Source organism: Canis lupus, chromosome 12 (genome assembly GCF_011100685.1).
Source record: "Canis lupus familiaris isolate Mischka breed German Shepherd chromosome 12, alternate assembly UU_Cfam_GSD_1.0, whole genome shotgun sequence".
Lineage (NCBI taxonomy): Eukaryota > Metazoa > Chordata > Mammalia > Carnivora > Canidae > Canis > Canis lupus.
In genome coordinates this window covers 15,114,690-15,135,850 of record NC_049233.1, presented here as the reverse complement: position 1 = coordinate 15,135,850, position 21,161 = coordinate 15,114,690, and the positions used below count along the sequence as shown (strand labels likewise).

Sequence of the window (21,161 nt, the reverse complement as noted above, 5' to 3'; positions counted from 1 at the left end):
GGACATGCATCTCTTGCTCTTTCTTAGCCTGTGGTGGGAGGGAAGGAGAGGAGAGGAGGTTTAGTCAAGCCCGAAGAGGTGGCCAGAGTGAGGCAGCCATCTTTAGACAAGTACATCTGCCATCACTAAGAAGGACCTTTACTGCAAAGAGATTGCTTCTGGAGATTTGTGAATGCTGGCCAATCCCAGAGCATTGTGATGCATGCTCTTCTCTATCCAGCCTCCCCTGAGGTGAGCCATGGAGGTGGCTTCTGAATGGTGCCATACTGCCTATAGCAACACACTTGGTCACCCTGGATCTAGCTGTTCAGGTTTGATGGGTGACTCCTTATTGTAACATTTACAAAAGAACTTTCATAACACTGTGCTTTTGTATTGTCCTTCTTCATAGTTATGGAAGTAAAGACATCAGTAGGAAAGAGTAGGTGTTATATCTACATTTGTATAGGAAATGGCATACTGTCTCACAGGTGCATTCATTCAACATTTATCAGGAAACTGAGTCACTGGAGACACACAGGTGACCATGACAGTAAGCTTGTGGACAAGCTTCAGGAGTGTCCAGCCTATTTAAATTAATTTTAACTAGGAATTAGAACAAGTAACATCTTACCGCATGAGCAGATTATCAGCTAGGAGACATTTACATCATGCGCTTTTTATTGGTCCAGGGTGAGAATTTCAAAATATGTTTTATATCCCCTTCATATTTGAAAATCATTGGAAAGCTGGCATTGGACTGGCAGAAACTTGAGGAAAGAGACACTGCTTTATTCATCTTGGTAATTGCAACCTTGAGCCCAGTGCTCCATTCTCAATGCTCAAAAATGAATGCAAAAATAATTTGTAAAGTATTCAAAATCATTTATTAACTAAAGGATTAAAGAGATGGTTGTTTATATTCTTCTAACCAAATGGATATATAGATAACATGGTTATGCAGGTAAAGTATGGGCTAGAGATATCCTTTCTGTTAAGGGATGATGTAAAGCTGTATAAGAAAATGACATGTTCCTGACAGGTATATAATCCATCTCAAAACCTGGGAATGAATATCAGGAATACTTGACAAATGCACACCACTGGAAATGCATAACAAGATTCATAGCACTCAACAGGTTTTAATGCTCCTATTAAACTAAAGTTGAAGAAAAATTAGACATGACATGTATAAGTTCTGAACCACAAACTGTGTCATCCAGAGGATGGCCATACAACTTGACAAGCCTTCTCCTGCCTCATCCTTCACGAGGAGCCTGACAGATGGTTAGAGAACAGGAAATCCAGGACCATGACTGGAATAGCTGTAGGCTGATGAAACTTTCCTGTAGCCACCGTGGCACTGAACAGCCACAGGGCTCTGTAGACCTACACCCCCAACCTGGGTCAACTCCAGGCTTCCCAGGGGGTCAAGTGTTTTGGAATAGACCAGCTCTGTAGCCTCACCTTGACCTATGGTTCCTGAAGCTGAGCGAGAAGGCTTTGTGGTAAGGCAGGTTGTAGAGAACCAGGGTATGCCCAGGTCATTGAAAAAGGTTCCTAGAGCCCATGTGGAATGGAGATCTCCCAAGAGAAACCTTCTCGGAATCCTCCCATGGCTCTAGAACTGAACTCCTAATTCCAGAGGTAGTACCTCCTAGGCAGTTGTGAGCTCCTTGGGGCTCCTCATCAAACTCTATGGGCCAGAGTCCTCCCCCTCAACCCTTGAATTGTCACATCATGGCAGAAGTGGGTGGTAGTGCAACAGAGCATTGGCTGTCCTCACAGAGGCATAACCCATCATCCTCTAGGCTTGACCTCTCCCTATTACACCGTGGAGCATGGCTTGGTAGGCAATCTCTTAAATGGAGAAGGAAATGCCTTTTGTAATTCTAAATAGGACTGAAAGTGTTAGCTTTACAGTGAAGTTGGGGTTTTTTTGTTTTTATTTTTATTTTTTTTTTAAGATTTTATTTATTCATGAGAGACACAGAGAGAAAGAGGCAGAGACACAGGCAGAGGGAGAAGCAGGCTCCATGCAGGGAGCCCGATGTGGGACTCAATCCTGGGTCTCCAGGATCACACCTGGGCTGAAGGCAGGGGTTCAACCGCTGAGCCACCCGGGCGTCCCATTGTTTTTGTTTTTATAAGACTTTATTTACTTATTCATGAGAGCCACAGAGAGTGAGAGAGAGAGGCAGCAACACAGGCAGAAGGAGAAGCAGGCTCCATGCAGGGAGCCCGATATGGGACTCGATCCCTGGTCTCCTGGATCAGGCCCTGGGCTAAAGGTGGCGCTAAACCGTTGAGCCAACCGGGCTGCCCTTGTTTTTGTTTTTAAATGCCTGAGGAAACACCTTGGATTTTGAATCTGAGTCTATTTTAGATCTGCTAAAACTACTCTAAGGGCTTAAATTCGGGTAGCCAGAGTTAACTAACTCTAGGTAAGGGACACATGATATCAGTTGTCTGCTGATTATGTGTTGTGTTCTGTGCTAGGCACTTGACTTACATTATCACTTCATTCTTAGACATCTGTCTTGAAGGCTGGTCAAGTGCTTTTTGCCCCACCTCCCAAATGAGGATAAGAGAGGAGAATAAACTGCCTAGACCAGAGCATCATAGCATCAGAGGCACAGCTGGATTCCAAAGTGGGATCACCTGGCTCTAATACCCCAGATCCATTTATATCCTGCCTTCCTTGGAACTGCCTCCCACCTTTGGACTATGAATTGCTGGCCCGTACGTCAAACCAAGTGGTCTGGTACCTTAGCCCAGGGCTTTTTAAACTTTAATAGACACAGCTTTTCTGAGTCAGTAGAATTGGGATAAGACTAAAGACCCTGCATGTCCAAGCTCTCAGGTGATGCCAGTGATGCTGATCCATGGGCCAACTTTGAGTGGCAAGCCTTATGTATTGAAAGGGTCATCACTGGCAGGTGCTTAACACATTAGTCACCAACGTGAAAGGTGAACTTCTTGTAACTCAAAATCTTTCTGGATGATGCCCTATAATATTGATGTAAGTTCCATACCTAACATAGCTCCAAGTGTCTTAGTGGCAGAGGCAGAATGTGATAGAAAGCTTGAAGGAGTCTGTCTAGCAGAGAAATCGACTCTTGGAGTCCAATAGAAGAAAACAAGTAGGACAAGTAGGTGAGCTGAATCAAGAGAAGTGAAAATCTGGAATACAGTGATATTTGGACTCACCATCTCACAAGTAAATATGGACTTGATTGGGGTTTAGAAAGGAGGAGAACAGGTAAAACTGCAAGTATGTTGAAGAATTTTAGCACCAAAAAGGGAGAAACAATTTCAAGACTGGGTGGGTAAAAGGATATATACCAGAAAGTGTTTGATGCAAATGAGACCCCAGTGGGATAAAAAGCTTAGCTCAGCTCACTTTCACAAATGTTTATGGAGCACCAACTATGTGCCAACATTAAGATCCGAGGATACAAAGACATGTGTATAGCTCTTACGAAATAGCCTAGTGTGGGGGACAGAGTATGCAAATATATAATTTAAATATATATGATAAGAATAATAAAAATATATACAGGGAGTTGATTTAATACTGAGGATGAAATGATTAAGTCTGGGGAGTGAGGGAAGTCTTCAGAGAAGACCCGGCATCTGATTAGGATGTTAAAGGGTGAATAGAATTTGGCCATTGGGATTTCAAACACAGGAAATAGAATTGATAAAGGTGCAAAGGCGTCAAACAACTCAGTGTGCAGCTCAGGTGTGCTGGAGCACATGGGAAGCAGATGACTTAAAGGAAAAAAATAGAAGAGTACAAGGCAATGGACCTTCAGATCACAAAGAGTCTTTCTTGCAGTGCCCAGGAAGTTGGTATTTAACTTGTGCACTTATGGAGTCTATACATTTTAACCCTGGAACACTGAAGGATAGGTCACCTTTGTGCCTCAAGTAGCAATGGAAGTAGTGCAGGAAGGCATGTGTAGATTTAATACCACCTACAAACTGCCTTCCAAAAAGATTCCAATATATTCATTCCCCCTTTGGAAATACCCTCTTGGTGATAGGTAGCACTGAAAAAAATTTAAGAAGTACCTGGTAAAATTTGTGATTCAAATCACTCTAAGAGTTGTGTGAAAAATGCATCTGAAGGGGTCAAGATCAAATAGATCTTGATAAATCTAGGACAGAAGATGAATATTGCAGCTAGGAGAGATGACACCTGTCTGGTCAAGAGACTGTGAATGTATAATAGCTGAGCTAGGGGATCAGGGCTATCCTGAAGAGAGAATTCTAAGCTAAAGACAAATGTTAGAAATTGAGACCTAGTTGGATGTAGGGGGTTAATGAGAAGGAGGTAGGAAGATGATTCTGGATTTCTGGATACACAAGATAGGGAATGCTGGAGTTGCAGGGCTGTGTGGTGGGAGGATAAGGAGGGAGAGTTGGGAGATGGCCATTCAGTCTTATTTTGGACCATTGGCCTGTTGTTCCTAGTGGGAAGGACAGCAGGTGGAGGCACCTAACAGGAAGTTTTAAGACCAAATCTGAAATGTGAGATAAGGTCTGTGTTTGAGAACAACAGATTGGGCAAGTAGTCTTTTTTTTTTTTTTTTTTTTTAAGATTTTATTTATTTATTCATGGGAGACACACAGGCAGAGGGAGAAGCAGGCTCCATGCAGGGAGCCCGACGTGGGGCTTGATCCCGGGACTCCAGGATCATGCCCTGGGCCGAAGGCAGGCGCTAAACCACTGAGCCACCCAGGGATCCCCGGGCAAGTAGTCTTCAACATGATCTGGATCAGAGTAGAAGCTAAAGGCAAGGCTGCAGGTATTAGGAGGTGATAGTCGTATCTCAGGAGAAGGGCTGTGTCCACCTCTGTGTTTATTCCCACATAATAGTTTGACTACATCAGACACTCTGTAATCATGTGTGTGTTTGACTAGTTAAAGAAATGAAGGAGGCCAGAAACTAAGGGGTATAACTTGATTCCCTTGGAATTTCCTTTTGCAGAATAAAGTCTGAGGTGTAATGAATGACAGTGAGACAATATTTACCTTTTTTTTCAGCATGGGCCAATAAAATACAAGCTCTGATGGCTGCTGCAAGTATTAGGCAAAGTAGAATTCCCAAAGGAAATGGATCTTATTCTGTCGGTTGTACAGATTTGATGTTTGATTATACTAATAAGGTAAGGCTTTGATTAATACCACTTATCTTTATATTCTAATAGTGACTCTTACTGTTGCCCACTGGTAGGTTTTGAAACTTGCTCTTGCTCTCCCCCGACAATGACTCATTTTGCCATTTGCCTTGTTCCATGGGAAGCATTTTGCTAGTTAAATCATTCTTCAATGTGTTGTTGTCATCTGATTAATTTATCTATAAACTCTATTTTCCCCTTCCTTAATGGTTGAAACCAGCTTGCTCATCCTTTCTTTCCACTCAGAAAGTATATTGCTTTATTTTGCTTCTCTTTCTTCTGTATTCAGTCACCGCAGCAGCTTAAAAAGTTTTCTCTGGACCTCTCTGTGAACAACAGAGGTATTTGGGTCTCAACTAATCAAATATGCAAAGTGGCTATTGGAACATAGTGGAGAAGCAACGTTATTAAGAGTACATTAATTTCTTTCCTCTACAGGGCACCTTTTTGCGTTTGTATTATCCATCGCAAGAGGATGACCACTCTGACACGCTTTGGATCCCAAACAAAGAATATTTTTTTGGTCTTAGTAAATATCTTGGAACACCCTGGCTTATGGGCAAAATATTGAGCTTCTTTTTTGGTAAGATTTCCATTGATCCTGCCTCTTAGGTGCTAGAATATAAGAAAACCTTGAAAACAGCAAAAGTTTCAGGCAAAGATCAAAGTAGATTTCTTGAGACCAAACTTTTCTTAAAATGACAAATTATTTCTTAAAAGCCCAGGTAACTATCAGAGAATCAAGGGTTCTCATTTTGTTTGTTCTGCATACATTGGGGTAGATGGAGAGAGTGAAAGTGTCGGAATTTACAATTAATCTGTCTATGACTGGTCCTTAATTTTTCTGCTTTACATACTGTGGGGGAGCAGTAATCTGGTGAGTAAGTAGCAGGCTGGCTGAGGTGCTCACTGCTCTGTGTGCTCTGTAGGAAAGTGAAAGCTAATTTCTCACCCATAATAAACGGGGAGACTTACTCTCATTTCCATTGTCCACCCCCAAGGAACTAGCTTCTCTCACCAAGACAATCTGCTATGCATTCATCACTTAATTTGTCTACATCACACTAACATAGACAGTTCCTTCCTTCTCTGTTTGATCAGACACCTCTGTTGGGCCAGTGTTAACTCGGTCTTCAAATTTCCTTCTCAAACCTGCCTACAACTTTGGGCATTCATTTTAAAGGTCTCCCTGTAGTTTTCTTTAAAAACCACTCTATAACAGAAATGATGGAAATATAACTACACTTCTTTATGGTGCTGATTAAATTATAAAACACTTCCATGGCAGTCATCACATCCAATCTTCATGACTGCATCTCTGTTTTATAAATAAGAAAAAGGAACCCAAGTAACTGAGAATAGTAATGACATTAGCAATGGAGAGGTGAAGGAAGAGAAGACAATATCTTCCATGTTCTGGGACCCTTACCATGTCACGAGATGAGTGTTATGCATATACTCCCTACTTAGATAACATTCTCACAACAGCCCTCTAAAATATCATCTGCTTTGTTTTATAAAAAGAGGAAACTGAAACTCAGAGAGTTCTTGTAACTTGTTCAGGGTCAGTAGTAAGTGGCAGAGCAGCATCCAAAACACCATCTGAGTGTTGATGAATCAGTGGTCTGTTTCTCTTGATCATAACTAAATGGGAATGAAAGGAGTCCCTGATTTGAAGATCCTGGTTCTCAGTGTGATGTTCCTGAGGTTTAATTCAGTTTCAGAATATTCCCTTGGAAGTTTTGCCAACACCTGGGATTGGTACTAAGGAATAGCCTTCCTGAATACACCTGTAAGTAGGAAAGTGTTTCACCTTAATCTCAGAGCTGGCAGTGAGAACTGATAATTAATGATTTTATGGTCTTGGGGGAAACTGCATGCTTCAGGTCCTTGGTTTGTAGGTAGCCAGTAGCAGACTTTTTAATGAATTTCCTATTAGCGCATAAAAACATAGATATCAATTCCATGGTCAGGATTTACACTAAGAAGATGTAAGTTAAATTAACCAGCAACATTGGAGACATAGAAAACACTAATTATCGTCTCTCATTGTCTAGGTTCAGTGACAACTCCTGCGAACTGGAATTCCCCTCTGAGGACTGGTGAAAAATATCCACTGATTGTTTTTTCTCATGGTCTTGGAGCATTCCGGTAATGTTTAAGAGGCTAAACACTTTTAACTCCTAAGGACCAATGACCAAATGCCTATATACCCCCCTAAAAAAGAAGAGCAGATTTTGGACTATCATTATGGCCACTGTGTTGGAGGAATTGCGGTTCCTCGAGTGTTGGCTGTGATCTATTGATCGGTCGAGCCCTATCTGGTCAAGTAGTCTATGCCTTTCTTCCAGTTCATAGGGACTAGCCTCACGATAAGAAGAGAAGGGTTTGCATTTTTGACTGTCACCCTTCTATATTATAATACATTCTCAAAACCATCCCCTGGGTTAGTTTAGGTCTTCTGAGAAATTGACACCAAGACTGGATTAGTCATAAAAGACATTTTTGAGTGAAACAGGCTAGACATGTGGGAACGAGACGGGAACTGGAGAGATTGGGTACGAAGAGTCTCAGATTAAAGGACACTTCAGGGAGAGATGTGACCAGGCCAAAAGAGGTGGTGTTTGACCAGAAGTTTCTTATCAAAGGAGTCCTACATCTCACTAGAATGGGCCTACATTAGTACCTATGCTGTGGCCCAGTTACTGGGTGTAGTCCACGGGATGCTTAGCTGGTGGTGGTGGATCTACAGGGGCAGGGGCTGGATGGGATCTTTAGTCAATTATGCTCTCTGTGGCATGATCTTGGAGTGACACATTTTCATGACCTCCACACCCTCTCCTCTCCCATCCTCTCAGCTGCCTACCCTTCTTTCTACCTTCCTACCTCAGAGGATTAAAAGACTTTTGGAAATAGGTGGCTTTTAGTTGGCAAGAAATTTGGTATCATCTGCAATAAGAAATTATCTTCAGGCAGTACCTGGGTAGCTCAGTGGGTTAAGTGTCCAACTCTTGATTTCGGCTCAGGTCATGATCTCAGGGTTGTGAGATTGAGTCCTGTAGGAAGCTCTGCACTCAGCGGGGAGTCTGCTTAAAATTCTCTTTCTCTCCCTCACCCTCTGCCCCCTCCCCCTGCTCATGCTCTCCCTCCTTCCCTCTCTCTTTCTCTCTCAATCAATCAGTCAACCAATAAGATCTTCAGTACCTTAATTGTGGTTTAGCTAGGTATTTGATTTCTACTTGACCAGTGGTTGGCAAGTTAGAATCTGAGGACCAAATCCTGCCAGCTGCCTGTTTCTATAAGTAAAGCTTTACTGAAACACAGCCACATTCACTCCACCTTTCCCATTGTCTATGGGTACTTTTGTGCTAGGACAGCAGAGTTGCGCAGCTGTGACAGCTGCTGTATTGCCTGCTAAGCTGGAAGTATTTACATTCTGTCCTTCTACAGAGATGTGCTGATCCTTGTCTGAGTAGGTTGTGCATCTTCAACAGTAGAAGGCAGAGTTCCTACTACCCTTTGGTTCTCTATTGCCATTTTCTATTGAAATTTCTATTCTATTGAATACATGATATGATTGAATACATTGTGCAGAATGAATGGAAAGGGGGTATGAATGTAGTTGCTTAGCACGTGATTCATGTGTCCAATCATTTAAGTAACAGTTGGCATGTGTTCAGTCTTTGCTCTGTTTTTAGACATAGTTATAAGCACTGAAAATTATGAACTTACTTGCTCCTTCCAGTAGTCCCACCAGGTACCGTACTGTTACAGAGGAAAGATCAGTGACTTCTCCAAGGCAGACAACTAATCAGTGGTGGATTCAAATGTAGTGGTCAGACTGCAGGTCCCATTCTCCTAAGCACCACACTGCACTGCCTTCCTACATATGCTGTCTTATTCAAACCTTACAACTGTTCTAAAGCAAAGGCATCATTAGTCTCACTTTAGAGGTGCAGACAAAGATTCAGCAATGTAATAATCTAAAGTCATATAGCTGATATGTAGTAGGGCCAAGATTAAAGCTCAGAACTCTCAAAGGTGATATTTAGAATCACTGCATCAGGGTGTCTCAACCTTGGGACCACCGACATTTTGCAGGAAATCATTCCTTATCATGGATGGTGGTCCTGTGTGCTGTAGGATGTTTAGCAGCATCCCTCTGTCTACCAATTAGATGCCAGTAGCACCCTCTGCCCAGTCATGATAATGAAGATATCTCTAGACATTGTCACATATTCCCCTGAGAGGCAGAGCTGCCCCTTCAAGAAACACAGCTATCCAGTTTTCCCCCAGGCACTACAACAGGGGTATAATGGCCTTCCTCTTTCCAGGTTCATTAGTGAACGCCCCCGCTCCCTAAGCATGGTACTCAATGCTTTCCTGTTTTGTTTTGAAGGACAATTTATTCTGCTATTGGCATTGATCTAGCATCACATGGGTTCATCGTTGCTGCTATAGAACACAGGTATGTCATCTGGGCTCTAACTTTCAAAAGATTTATAAAAAACATCGATGAAATTGTCATCCGTGGTTAAATGATGAGGGGGAATAAAGGAGACTGAGTTAAATGGCCAAGAGTTAAAAACCAGCTAACGTTTCTGGTGTTTATTGTGTGCCATGTTCATACATCATCATTTAATCTTCGGAAGAACACTTTGAAATGGTTACTATTATCACTGTCTTAAGGAGAAGAGAAATAGAGCTGGAAAAGGGCAAGTAATTTGCCCCAAACCCCACGGTGAGGAAGTGGCACCGCTGGGATGTGGTTCCAGGCATGAGTTTCCAATGGGGCCTCCTAGAATTGTGAAGATAGAGTGGGTGGACTTGACCCACAGCAATGACTTCTTCTTAGAACTCCCTTGGGGGCCTCTTTGATTTTAAAACAAATGTAGAATGGAAGAAGACAGGGAAGTCAGACCAGTGTGAACTTGGGGGTGGGGATGAGGGGAGGAGATGAAGAAGAGGAAGAGTGAGTGGAAGTCATTGACTCTGTATTGTAGAGATGGATCCGCCTCTGCGACTTACTATTTCAAGGACCAGTCTGCTGCAGAAATAGGGAACAAATCTTGGTCTTATCTTCAAGAACTAAAACCAGGGGATGAGGAGATACATGTTCGAAATGAGCAGGTATGTTGCAGCAGGAGGAGAGGAGATGGGGTGACTAAAAAGCATGTGCAAAATGATGACACTTGCCAATTTAATTTACATGCTGTAAGGTGTCCTCCTAGCTCTTCTACTTCCCATAGCCCAAAGACCTGTCAGAAGACCCTTGGAGTGACACACTTCCCTTAATGAAAAGTCTGGACCATAGTAAAAACAAGGACAAACATAAAAATCCTGTGAGAAGACAGTACATCTTCAGAAATCTTTTGCATTAGAACCTCCCACTTTAGAATCTCAGAAGTGCTAGAAAGGAAATTCACAAATACCCTCCTTTCCTATGTTTGAATCCTGGTGTCATCATTTCATGGTGGGGTGATCTTGGACAAATTACTCTGTTGTGCCTCTATGTTTTATCTGTTACAAAATAATGAATAATAAAAGTATATTTCTCACAGGGGTGTCTGGAAGATTGAGATAAAGCACACTGGCTTTCACCTCTGTGCCATGTTTTACAGTGGGTATTTTATATGTCCTTGCATTTAATCCCACCCACATTTCACTGAGGTAGGCTTTGTTACACAATAAATGGAAGCTCAGAGAGGTTAAGTACATCATCTGAGGTCACACAGCAGATAAGCAATGAGCTTAGGATTTGAACTAAGCTATAACTACCTGCAAAGCTGGAGCCTGTGTCGTTACATTGAGTTGTTTCCAGTCACTAATCACTTAGACATTTCCAGTTTAGAAGCACTCAACCATTTTTCCCACATGCAACTCCTACACAAACTCCAAAATAAGTGTCACTGCTTTTTATGTTGCCATTTCTTTTTTCTGATCATCATTTTAGGTACAGAAAAGGGCAAAGGAGTGCTCCCAAGCTCTCAACTTGATTCTGGACATTGATCATGGAAGGCCAATTAAGAATGTACTAGACTTAGAGTTTGATGTGGAACAACTGAAGGTGAGCTTAAGAAAAAGCCATTTCCCGGGCACCTGGGTGGCTCAGTCATTTGAGTGGCTGAGTGGTTGAGTGTCTGCCTTTGGCTCAGGTCATGATCCTAGGGTCTTAGGATCGAGCCCCACATTGGGCTCTTTGCTCAGCAGGGAGCCTACTTCTCTCTCTACCTGCTACTCGTGTTTTCTCAAATAAATAAATAAAATCTTTAAAAAAAAGAAAAGAAAAGAAAAAGCCATTTCCCTTGTCCTGCAGTTCTTTATCATCTCCATATCATCTGCTTTTCTGCTGTAATGTGAGGTATGACATGACAAAGGGCTGCAAATTAAAAAAAAAAAAAAAAAAAAGTCTGTGTGAAGTGTTCCAGCAATGAGGAGTGCATTAGATTGCACCAGATATGGAATTGCCAACAGCCAGCTTTGAGCTACACAAATAGCAATTTCTCTGGTTCAACACAATACCTCCAGTGGAAGTATTGTAATTTCTTGGACGGCCCTTGCATATTTTTGAGCTTGATTCTGAAATGGTGGTCAGAGGTTTTAAACAGAATATTCAGATGGGGTGGAAGACTAGCAAAGCAGACAGCATGAACAAAGACCCAAAGTTGTGTGTGGAGGATGGAGTACAGAGGACAGATGGGACAAGACATATTTTAGTTTGGGCAGAAGATGATGGTCTGTTCTCCTAACACAGTGAAAAGTTTGTTGTCCCTTGGCCAGCCACTCCCTCTCCGGTCTCCATGCTTTCGTACACCTTGTCCCCTTGGCCTGACACATTCTTCTCCCTGAGTCTTGCTTAATCTTCAACTCGAATCAGGCTTCACCTCTTCCAAGAAGCTTTCTCGGACCCCACTGCCACCCCTGGACTGGTGAGCTGTCTATCACATGTGCTCCTTGGCACCATCCTGTTGTATTTGCATCATGCATCTGTATCTCTTTCATCACTGGTGGGCTGGGAGCTTATTGAAAATGAACGACGGTGCCTGGCACAGAGCAGGTGCTCAATAGATACTCACGGAATGAACACACTAATTAAACATGGAGTGAGGAGAGGCTGAGGTCCGCAATGATGTTGGTGTTTCAAGTGTGAGTGTCTACAAAGATCATTAAGTTCACTTCTTAACTACAAATGCTCAACATGTGTATTTGTGTGCATATATATATATATATATACATACATATGTGGTGTGTATGTGTGTAATTATATGTGTGCATATGTATGTGTGTGTGAGTTCATGTGAGTGTATGTGTGTATGTATTTTGTTTACAAGAAATCAAGGTACTTCCCGGACATGCCTGTGAAATGAATAATAATTTTATAATTTTAAAAAACCATTCTGTTCTAACAACCTATGAGATAGTGATGAATATATATCGTGCTTTTTCCTATAGGACTCTATTGACAGGGATAAAATAGCAGTAATTGGACATTCTTTTGGTGGAGCCACAGTTCTTCAGGCTCTTAGTGAAGACCAGAGATTTAGGTAAGAGAAGGAGGCAAAGAGAGAAAACAGTGAGTTATTGGAAGAGGGCAACTGATAATCCATATGAGATAGAATACTTATCAAATTCCTAATGAGGAAGGGATCCTTCAGGGTTTAGAAGTCTGTTCTTCTGCCTCCTTAAAGTACTCTATATGAATTTTCCCAGACAGAAGCCATCTACTTCTCTTGCTGTTAAAAGTTCTCCCCATTCCTATTTATTTTCCCTCAACGTTCTTTTTTTTTTTTTTTAAGATTTATTTATTCATGAGAGACACACAGAGAGATAGAGAGGGAGAGAGAGAGAGAGGCAGAGACACAGGCAGAGGGAGAAGCAGGCTCCATGCGGGGAGCCCGATGTGGGACTCAATCCTGGATCTCCAGGATCACACCCCAGGCTGAAGGCGGCACTAAACCTCTGAGCCACCCAGGCTGCCCACCCTCAGCATTCTTATCTGCTTAAGGGCTTAATAGTTTCACTTGGAAATTTATCTTTACATATATACTTTATCTATGACATGATGGTTGTGATATCAATAGTATATCTTAGAGTATTTCTAGATTTCCCCAATATGCAAGGCATTTTTAAATTATTTTTTTCCATCTTTAAGATGGATAGAGATCTTGGGGCGCCTGGGTGGCTCAGTCAGTTAAGTGTCTGACTCTTGGTTTCAGCTCAGGTCATGATCCCAGAGTCATGAGATCAACTCTCAGGTTGGGCTCCACACTCAGCATGGAGGCTGCTTGAGATTCTTCCCCCTGCCCTGCTTCTCCCTCCACTGGCTCTCTCTCTCTCTCTCTCTCAAATAAATAAATAAAATCTTAATAATAATATACAAAGATGGATGGAGGTCTTAAATTACAGTTGAGTGAGAGTCAGGACCAGAACCCAGTCTTGTAATTTGAAAAAATATTTTCTTTCTTGAACCACGGCAGTCACAGACTTGATGAGGTCACGAAGAGCCAACCGTATAGAAAATAGGACCCTTTGTAAAACTTCAGCTTATAGATTTTTAAAATCAGTTTCCACAAGGGAATTCTTTTCTTTTGCCTATTTATCATATAAAATGGAGTGTCCAAAAGGTCCAGGAACAGGATAAACTTACCTTTAAAAAGCAAGTTACATTTCCAAATGAATATACCCCATATGTTTCTCTTCAACCTCCAGACACTTTTCCAGGTAAAGTACCTCTAAATATTAAGTAACAGGTCCAACAGTTACTCTGAAAAAGGCATCATAAATCCACTGTAGAGTGTCCTGAAAGTCTGGATACATAGGAGCAATAGTACATATATTGTATCTTTTCAGACACTCCACAGTGTTGGAGAAATTATTACTTGTTTAAGAATCTATTTTGGGGTGCCTGGGTGGCTCAGTGGTTGAGCATCTGCCTTTGGCTCAGGTCATGATCCTGGGGTCCTAGGATCGAGTCCCGCATTGGGCTCCCCACAGGAAGCCTGCTTCTCCCTGGGCCTATGCCTCTGCATCTCTCTGTGTCTCTCCTGAATAAATAAAATCTTTAGCAAAAAAAGAATCTATTTTGAAAGCAATGTAACAAAAATGAATAAAACATTTCAAAGATACTGTATCTTTTTAAAGGTCACAATTCCTAAGTGTCTCTTATAGAAAATAATTATATAATTCTAAGTCTGCTACCTTATAAAGCTAATCATATCCTCTTCTCACACTGAAGTATAATACCAGTGAAATACCTGTAATAAACTAGGATAGTGTATGCTCATCAATCCTAACATCATTAGAAATTCTGTACATCAGCCAGCATGTAACCAGCCTTCTTTTGTCATTGTCACCAAACTAGGTGCGGGATTGCCTTGGATGCATGGATGCTTCCACTGGATGATGCAATATATTCCAGAATCCCTCAGCCCCTCTTTTTTATTAACTCGGAACGGTTCCAATTTCCTGAGAATATCAAAAAAATGAAAAAATGCTACTCACCTGACAAAGAAAGAAAAATGATTACAATCAGGTAAGTATTAGTGATTTATTTCATCATCTGAAGCAGAAACTTGAAACTTGGATAAACGTCAAAAAATACCATTTGGTAGGCATGATAGCATTGTTAAATTCATTGTCTAGACTTTGAACAAGGGAGAATATTGGATAATTTCAGGGCCCTAAATGCATTTATACTTGTTCTTTTTAAAAATACTGTTGTTTTGAGTAGTGTTAACATATGTCCTTCATATACTGATAATTAAAATTTGCATTAGGATGCATGCTATTTTTATGTAAACACAAGAGCAGGCTTATGCATTTGGGGGCTGGGGTAAGGAGAAGTATTCCATCATCAGGCTAGAGTAGGAACTCTGGAAAAAAGTCGGAGCATCTGTTGAGATCTGCAGTGTGTACCTTTTTAAAAGAATATGGATTTATAAATTCCCCAAAGCTATCATGGGGTACCCTTGAGCATTAGCGATACGCTGATATCATGGATGTGAAAAAGAAACCCCAGTAGAAGCTTTGAACTCAGCAATGTGGTGTTACAAGGCAGGGCTCATCCCTCTTCTGTTAGAAACCTGATTTATTTCAAAGAAGTAAAGAAGAGGTGGTAGGAAGGAAATATGAATTGTGAAGGCAGTCAACACTACAGGGCCAGAGACTAGAGTGTTTTCTACCTGAGGAGTTCAGGAGAGGCTGCTTGGAAGACATGGGAGTAGAATCAGTCTTGAAAGATCAAGAAAGATAGTGAGGAGGGTCTGGGTAGTTTAGTTAAGGACCTCAGTTTAGTTTCGAGTTAAGGACTTCAATACTCATACATGCAAGTCTATTTAATTCTAAAACAGAAACAATGCAGAACACATAGCCTCCCTCAACCCCGCTTCCTTACTAGGCTCTTACTTTACCTTTTTTTTTTTTCCTTTCTCTGTGAGGAACCTGGAAAGAACAGCTCATATTCCACAGTTCATCCTTCCTTCCCTTTACACTTTGACTCCTGTGGGCTAGCTTCCCAGACCCCCACCAGTGTACTGAAACTGGCCCTACCAAGGACATAAAAGGTCAAGCAGCCTGTCTGCTGCCTGGACCTTGCTCCCTGCATCCATTCAACTTTGTGGACTTTCCCTATTTCTTCCTCTCCAGGATCCCACAACCCTACTCTTTCCTGCTCCTCCCATTTAGACTGCCCCCCCTTTTTCTCCCCTACCATCTCCTCCTGAGGCCATTCCTCCACTGCTGGTAGCATCTGGGTGTCTGGTTACAACTCTGTTTCCACCTTCTTTGTGCCTCTGACACTCATGTTGTGATTGGAAGCAGGCAAGATGGAGCAGGAGGCGAGGCAGGTGGCTCTGGTTTGAGTAGAGATAACTTAAAGAGTGGTGGGCAGCTTATAAGCAGCAGCGAAGTGAAGAGGAAGAGGTATACTAGGCAGGGCTGGAAAGATGTATTTTAACCTTGGAATCTCCTAGCTTGAGCCAGAGAAATCTGGGTAGAGATGTCTGGCCACACACTGGGAGAGTATAGAATTTGTGTCTTATACATGGAATCCTTAGAGTAGAGAAGACTATCAAGTGGGATGAGAACTGGTCTGAAGACAGAACCTTGAGGAATATCTATATGTATATGAAGAGCCAGTGGAGAACAGAGTAGTTAGGGGGAAAAGGGAAGGTACACATACACAAGGGAAGAGAAGATCAAAGAAACAAAGGGGAATAAAATTCCAAGAAAGTACCAAATGTCTTAGAGGCAGTAGAAAATAAGCACTAAAAAAAAAAAAAAAGCTACTATACTTGATGTTAGGCTGTTGGTGGATTAATTTTTTTTTTTATTTTTTAAAAGACTTTATTTATTCATGAGAGACACAGAGAGAGAGGCAGAGACACAGGCAGAGGGAGAAGCAGGTTCCCTGTAAGGAGCCTGATAAGGGACTCGATTCCAGGACCCTGGGATCACAACCTGAGCTGAAGGCAGACGCTCAGCCACTGAGCCACCCAAGTGTCCCCATTGGTGACTTTAAAGAGCAGCATAAATGATACCTACAAGGTACTTAGAGTTTTGATGGTACATGGAAAGGGGCTTTTTCCTTAAATCAACTTAATCCAAGGCTTACGGACAGTGAGTTTTGACCAGCATCAAATAGGTATGAAGTTAGTCCTGTTGGTAAGCAAATATAATAGGCTTCTGGCTCTGAGTACACAGTCCCTGCAATATGTAGCACATTGTATGAACTCAACAACAACAACAAAAAAGCTGGAATCATTTCTTCTAAAGCCAAGATACCAAGGAAGAGTAGAATCTTTATGTAAGGGAGAAAGTGAATAAATACTCTAAGACCCCTGTATGCACAACCTGTGATCCACAAATACATCTAAAGAGATCAAATGTACAAGTTTTATTTTCTTAGTTTTCAGTAGAAGCCAGCCAGGCCAGTATCCTAACTGCACCCTAACTACAAACGTAATTAATTTTGTCAAACAATGTGATTTATTAAATGTCTCATTTCTCTTTCAGGGGTTCAGTCCATCAGAACTTTGCTGATTTCACTTTTACAACTGGCAAAATAGTTGGATACATATTCACATTAAAAGGAGATATAGATTCAAATGTAGCAATTGATCTTTGCAACAAAGCTTCATTGGCATTTTTACAAAAGCATTTAGGTAAGAAACTAAGAGTATTTCATGACATAAACCAGGTGATGCTTAGGATAGAACTGTCTTAATACAGTCCTATTTTAACTATCTGCGGTTGGTTTACAATGTAACGTAGCCGCAAATCAATTTGAAAACAAAAACTTGAGAGATGTACTTTTGCTGCTTTGTATGCTATGTATATCGGAGACAGCTAGTCTACCTGTTAAAAGTAATAGTCTTTCTGTGTAGACTTGCAAACTCCTGTGCTGAGAGGTCCCGGCAGCGCCTAATCCCATCTTTCTCTCTCTTTCTCTCTCTCTCTCTCTCTCTCTCTCTCTCTCTCTCTTTAAAATTTATTTAAATTCAATTTGCCAACATATAGTGTAACAGCCAGTGCTCATCCCATCAAGTGCCCATCTCTCATTGAGATGCAGCAGCCAGGAGCAGCTCCCAGGGAGCCAACCTGCCTCCCCCCGCCCCCCCCACTCCCCCCCCATCATCCGTAATTTGTGGGGCTGTGCTGCCACCTGGCGGTACTGAACTGAAAGCATGAAAATGCTCTCAAAAAGTTTTACTAAGCTTATGGACATTTCTATTTTTCAGGACTGCGGAAAGATTTTGATCAGTGGGATTCTTTGATTGAAGGAAAAGACGAAAATCTTATGCCAGGGACCAACATTAACATCACCAACGAACATGACACTCTACAGAACTCTCCAGAAGCAGAGAAATCGAATTTAGATTAAAAGCACTTTTTTAAAGATCTTGTTTAAAAACTGTCAAAAAATGTGTGTATGACTTTTAATATATTTTCTCAAATAACTCATATTGGAAAATGTAGGCTATCCCATAAAAGTGATTGAAGCTTGGACTAGGAGGTTTTTTTCTTTAAAGAAAGATTGGTGTCTATCGAAATCATGCCAGCCTAAATTTTAATTTTACTAAAATGATGCTGTGTCAAAATTAATAACTACTTTTACATTCTTTAATGGACAAGTATAACAGGCACAAGGCTAATGAAAACGTGTTGCAATGACATAACAATCCCTAAAAATACAGATGTTCTTGCCTCTTTTTTCTATTATAATTGAGTTTTAGCAACATGTTATGCTAGGTAGAATTTGGAAGCACTTCCCTTTGACTTTTGGTCATGATAAGAAAAATTAGATCAAGCAAATGATAAAAGCAGTGTTTTACCAAGGATTAGGGATACTGAACAATTTCACTATGGTAACTGAATGGGGAGTGACCAAGGGTAAAAATATTAAAGCCAAGGCAAAGGCAGCAGATTAGAATGGATTAAAGAGAGTTTATAATTTGTTTGCATTTACTTGATGGTTTATCTCATGGATTCATGAGTCAAGAAAGGTGCGTAGGACAGGCCAGGGATTCCAGTTATAACACATTATTCACCCAAAGGCTGTGAGAAATAACCAAGGAAACATTCAGACTTTTAACTGTTTTATCTTTCCAATTTCATGTTCTTTAATTCTGTATGAGTATTGGGAGTGGATTAGCACAATAGAGGCATATGTTGCTTTACTGAGTATTGCAGTTTATTGAGTTTCTTACAATTGGGAGGTTCAAGACGTCAGTGGAGGAAGTAACAGCAGGTGGGGTAGAAATTGCAAGAGAATTAGAATTTGAAATGGGATCCTGAAGATGGGACCTCATTGCTGCAGTCTCATGATCAAACATGAATGGCTGAGGAGTCGCTTTTTATGGATGAACAAAGAACGTGGTTTCTTGAGCTGGGATCTACTCCTGGTGGAAGATGCTGTGAAGATTGTTGAAATGACCACAAAGGATTTGGAACACATTTAGTTGATAAAGCAGCAGCAGAGTGTGAGAGGACCCACTCCAATTGGAAAGACTTTCCAATTGGAAAGTTTCTGTAAAACACTGTCAAACGTCTTGCAAGAGACATCGTTCACAAAAGGAAGAGTCCATCTATGTGGCAAGCTTCATTGTTGCCTTATTTTTAAAAATTACCACAAAAAAAATAAATAAAAAAAAAAATAAAAATTACCACAGCCACCCCAACCCTCAGCAGCTGCCACCCTGATCAGTCAGTGACCATCAACATGGAAGCAGGACCCTCTGCCAGCAAAAAAGATCACAACTCATTGAAAGCTCAGATGATGGTTAGCATTTTTAAGCAAGAGTTTTTATTAAGGTATGTATATTGCTTTGTTTAGAAAATGCTATTGCACATTTAATACGCTACACTATGGGGTAAACATAACTTTTATATGCACTGGGAAACCAAAAAAATCCATTTGACTCACTTCATTTGTGGTATTTGTAGTGGTCAGAAACTGAACCCACATATCTCTGAGGGATGTCTGTAGTTGGAGGTGAAAAGCTTAAAACTTTATGCACTTAAATGTCTGGGAGTCACAGAAAAGGGTTCTTGTTTCCCGAGGAATATAAAAATGTATGCCACTCATCAGTTAAGTATATTTTGGCTTAATTATGGTCTGGGTCCTATGAATTCTTCATAATTGTTCTAAGCCTGTGTGAACAGGGGTAATCAGGACATTGTAAGTAAGCCTGGTTAAATATATCCCTAACCTCTTTGCTCAGTTAATAAGTAACTGTGTATTTTGATTTGGCACATCAGGCTATCAATGTTTTATGGTGCAAAATGGCTCATTTTGAAAAATGTGGCTTCTATCCTATAGTATTCTGATTGTTTAAGTTTTTAAGGAGTTATGTTTCTTAGCATGAACTGAAGGCTTTCTATAATCTGGCCCTACTGCATCTTCTCTGACCTTTTCTGCCACTAATCCACAACTGTATCACCTACAGGGATGAACCAAACTTATCTATTCTTTTTTTATTCTTATTCCAGGAACAAGCAATGTGCTTTCCACCTCAACTCTGTTTACTGCAAAACCCTCTCCTTTCTACTTATTGAAATTAGACCCACCTTTCAATGTCTTTAGTTCTTTTGCCCCATCAGGCTTTGGGGGCTGATGTTTCATAGACATACATCTTTCCCCTGCCTTCACGTAGCAAACCTCCTCACTTGTTTTAGAAATGGTAACCCTGGGGATCCCTGGGTGGCTCAGCAGTTTAGTGCCGCCTTCAGCCCAGGGCCTGATCCTGGAGATCCGGGATCGAGTCCCATGTCAGGCTCCCTGCATGGAGCCTGCTTCTCCCTCTGCCTGTGTCTCTGCCTCTCTCTCATGAAAAAAAAAAAAAAAAAAAAAGGATAACCTTTCCAATTGTACTTGATGTCCCATTCAGTATATCTTTTTAAAATCCTTTGTCGGTGGTACATGCAGATGCTAAAGGAGAAAATATCCACTGAAAAGACCCAATGAGTTAAAGATTTTAAAATGTGGGCCCAGTGCACACATTGAGTGTCTTTCGGGGAGGGGAATACTACTTCCAATCTTCAAAGCACTTTGAGAAAGGTTTTATTATCCCCATTTGACAGATGAGGAAGATCAAGTCTCAGAGACCCTGATTAACCTGTCCAGGTCACATGTCCTGTTAGCAACGTACAGCTAGGAGGTGTCCCGCAGCTAGGATCTGTACCGCCACTTATGCAAAACCATGTTTTAACAGCATGCACTTTGAAGTTAGACAGGTCTGGGTTTGATCAGGTTTCTCAGCCTCTCCAGCTCTTTGACCTAAAGAAGTTAGGTAACTTCTCTAAACAGCTTCACTTTTCTCACCTATACAATATGGCTAATATTGATACGCCCCCTTGGGGTTGAGAATTAAATGAGAAATGCATTTAAAGCATCAGTTGAGGAACTGATATATAAGGGCTAATACTGACGATTACTGTTTCCCCCATTTCTAAAACTGTGATTCCATTACTACAGATAACCCAGAACCACAGATGTT

The 21,161-nt window shown here is 41.2% G+C and overlaps 1 protein-coding gene across 1 annotated transcript in view; it reads left to right on the top strand.

The window, feature by feature from the left end:
- Positions 1 to 18,842, top strand: part of PLA2G7 (phospholipase A2 group VII) — a 41,314-nt gene extending 22,472 nt beyond the window's left edge. The window contains exons 3-12 of the mRNA NM_001003198.1: positions 5,033 to 5,154; positions 5,605 to 5,749; positions 7,224 to 7,317; positions 9,566 to 9,634; positions 10,170 to 10,296; positions 11,120 to 11,233; positions 12,619 to 12,710; positions 14,528 to 14,698; positions 17,179 to 17,327; positions 17,904 to 18,842. Of these exons, the coding sequence (NP_001003198.1) occupies positions 5,033 to 5,154; positions 5,605 to 5,749; positions 7,224 to 7,317; positions 9,566 to 9,634; positions 10,170 to 10,296; positions 11,120 to 11,233; positions 12,619 to 12,710; positions 14,528 to 14,698; positions 17,179 to 17,327; positions 17,904 to 18,046 (1,226 nt within the window). The 3' untranslated portion in view covers positions 18,047 to 18,842. The remainder of the gene's footprint in view (positions 1 to 5,032; positions 5,155 to 5,604; positions 5,750 to 7,223; positions 7,318 to 9,565; positions 9,635 to 10,169; positions 10,297 to 11,119; positions 11,234 to 12,618; positions 12,711 to 14,527; positions 14,699 to 17,178; positions 17,328 to 17,903) is intronic.
- Positions 18,843 to 21,161: the final 2,319 nt, after the last annotated feature.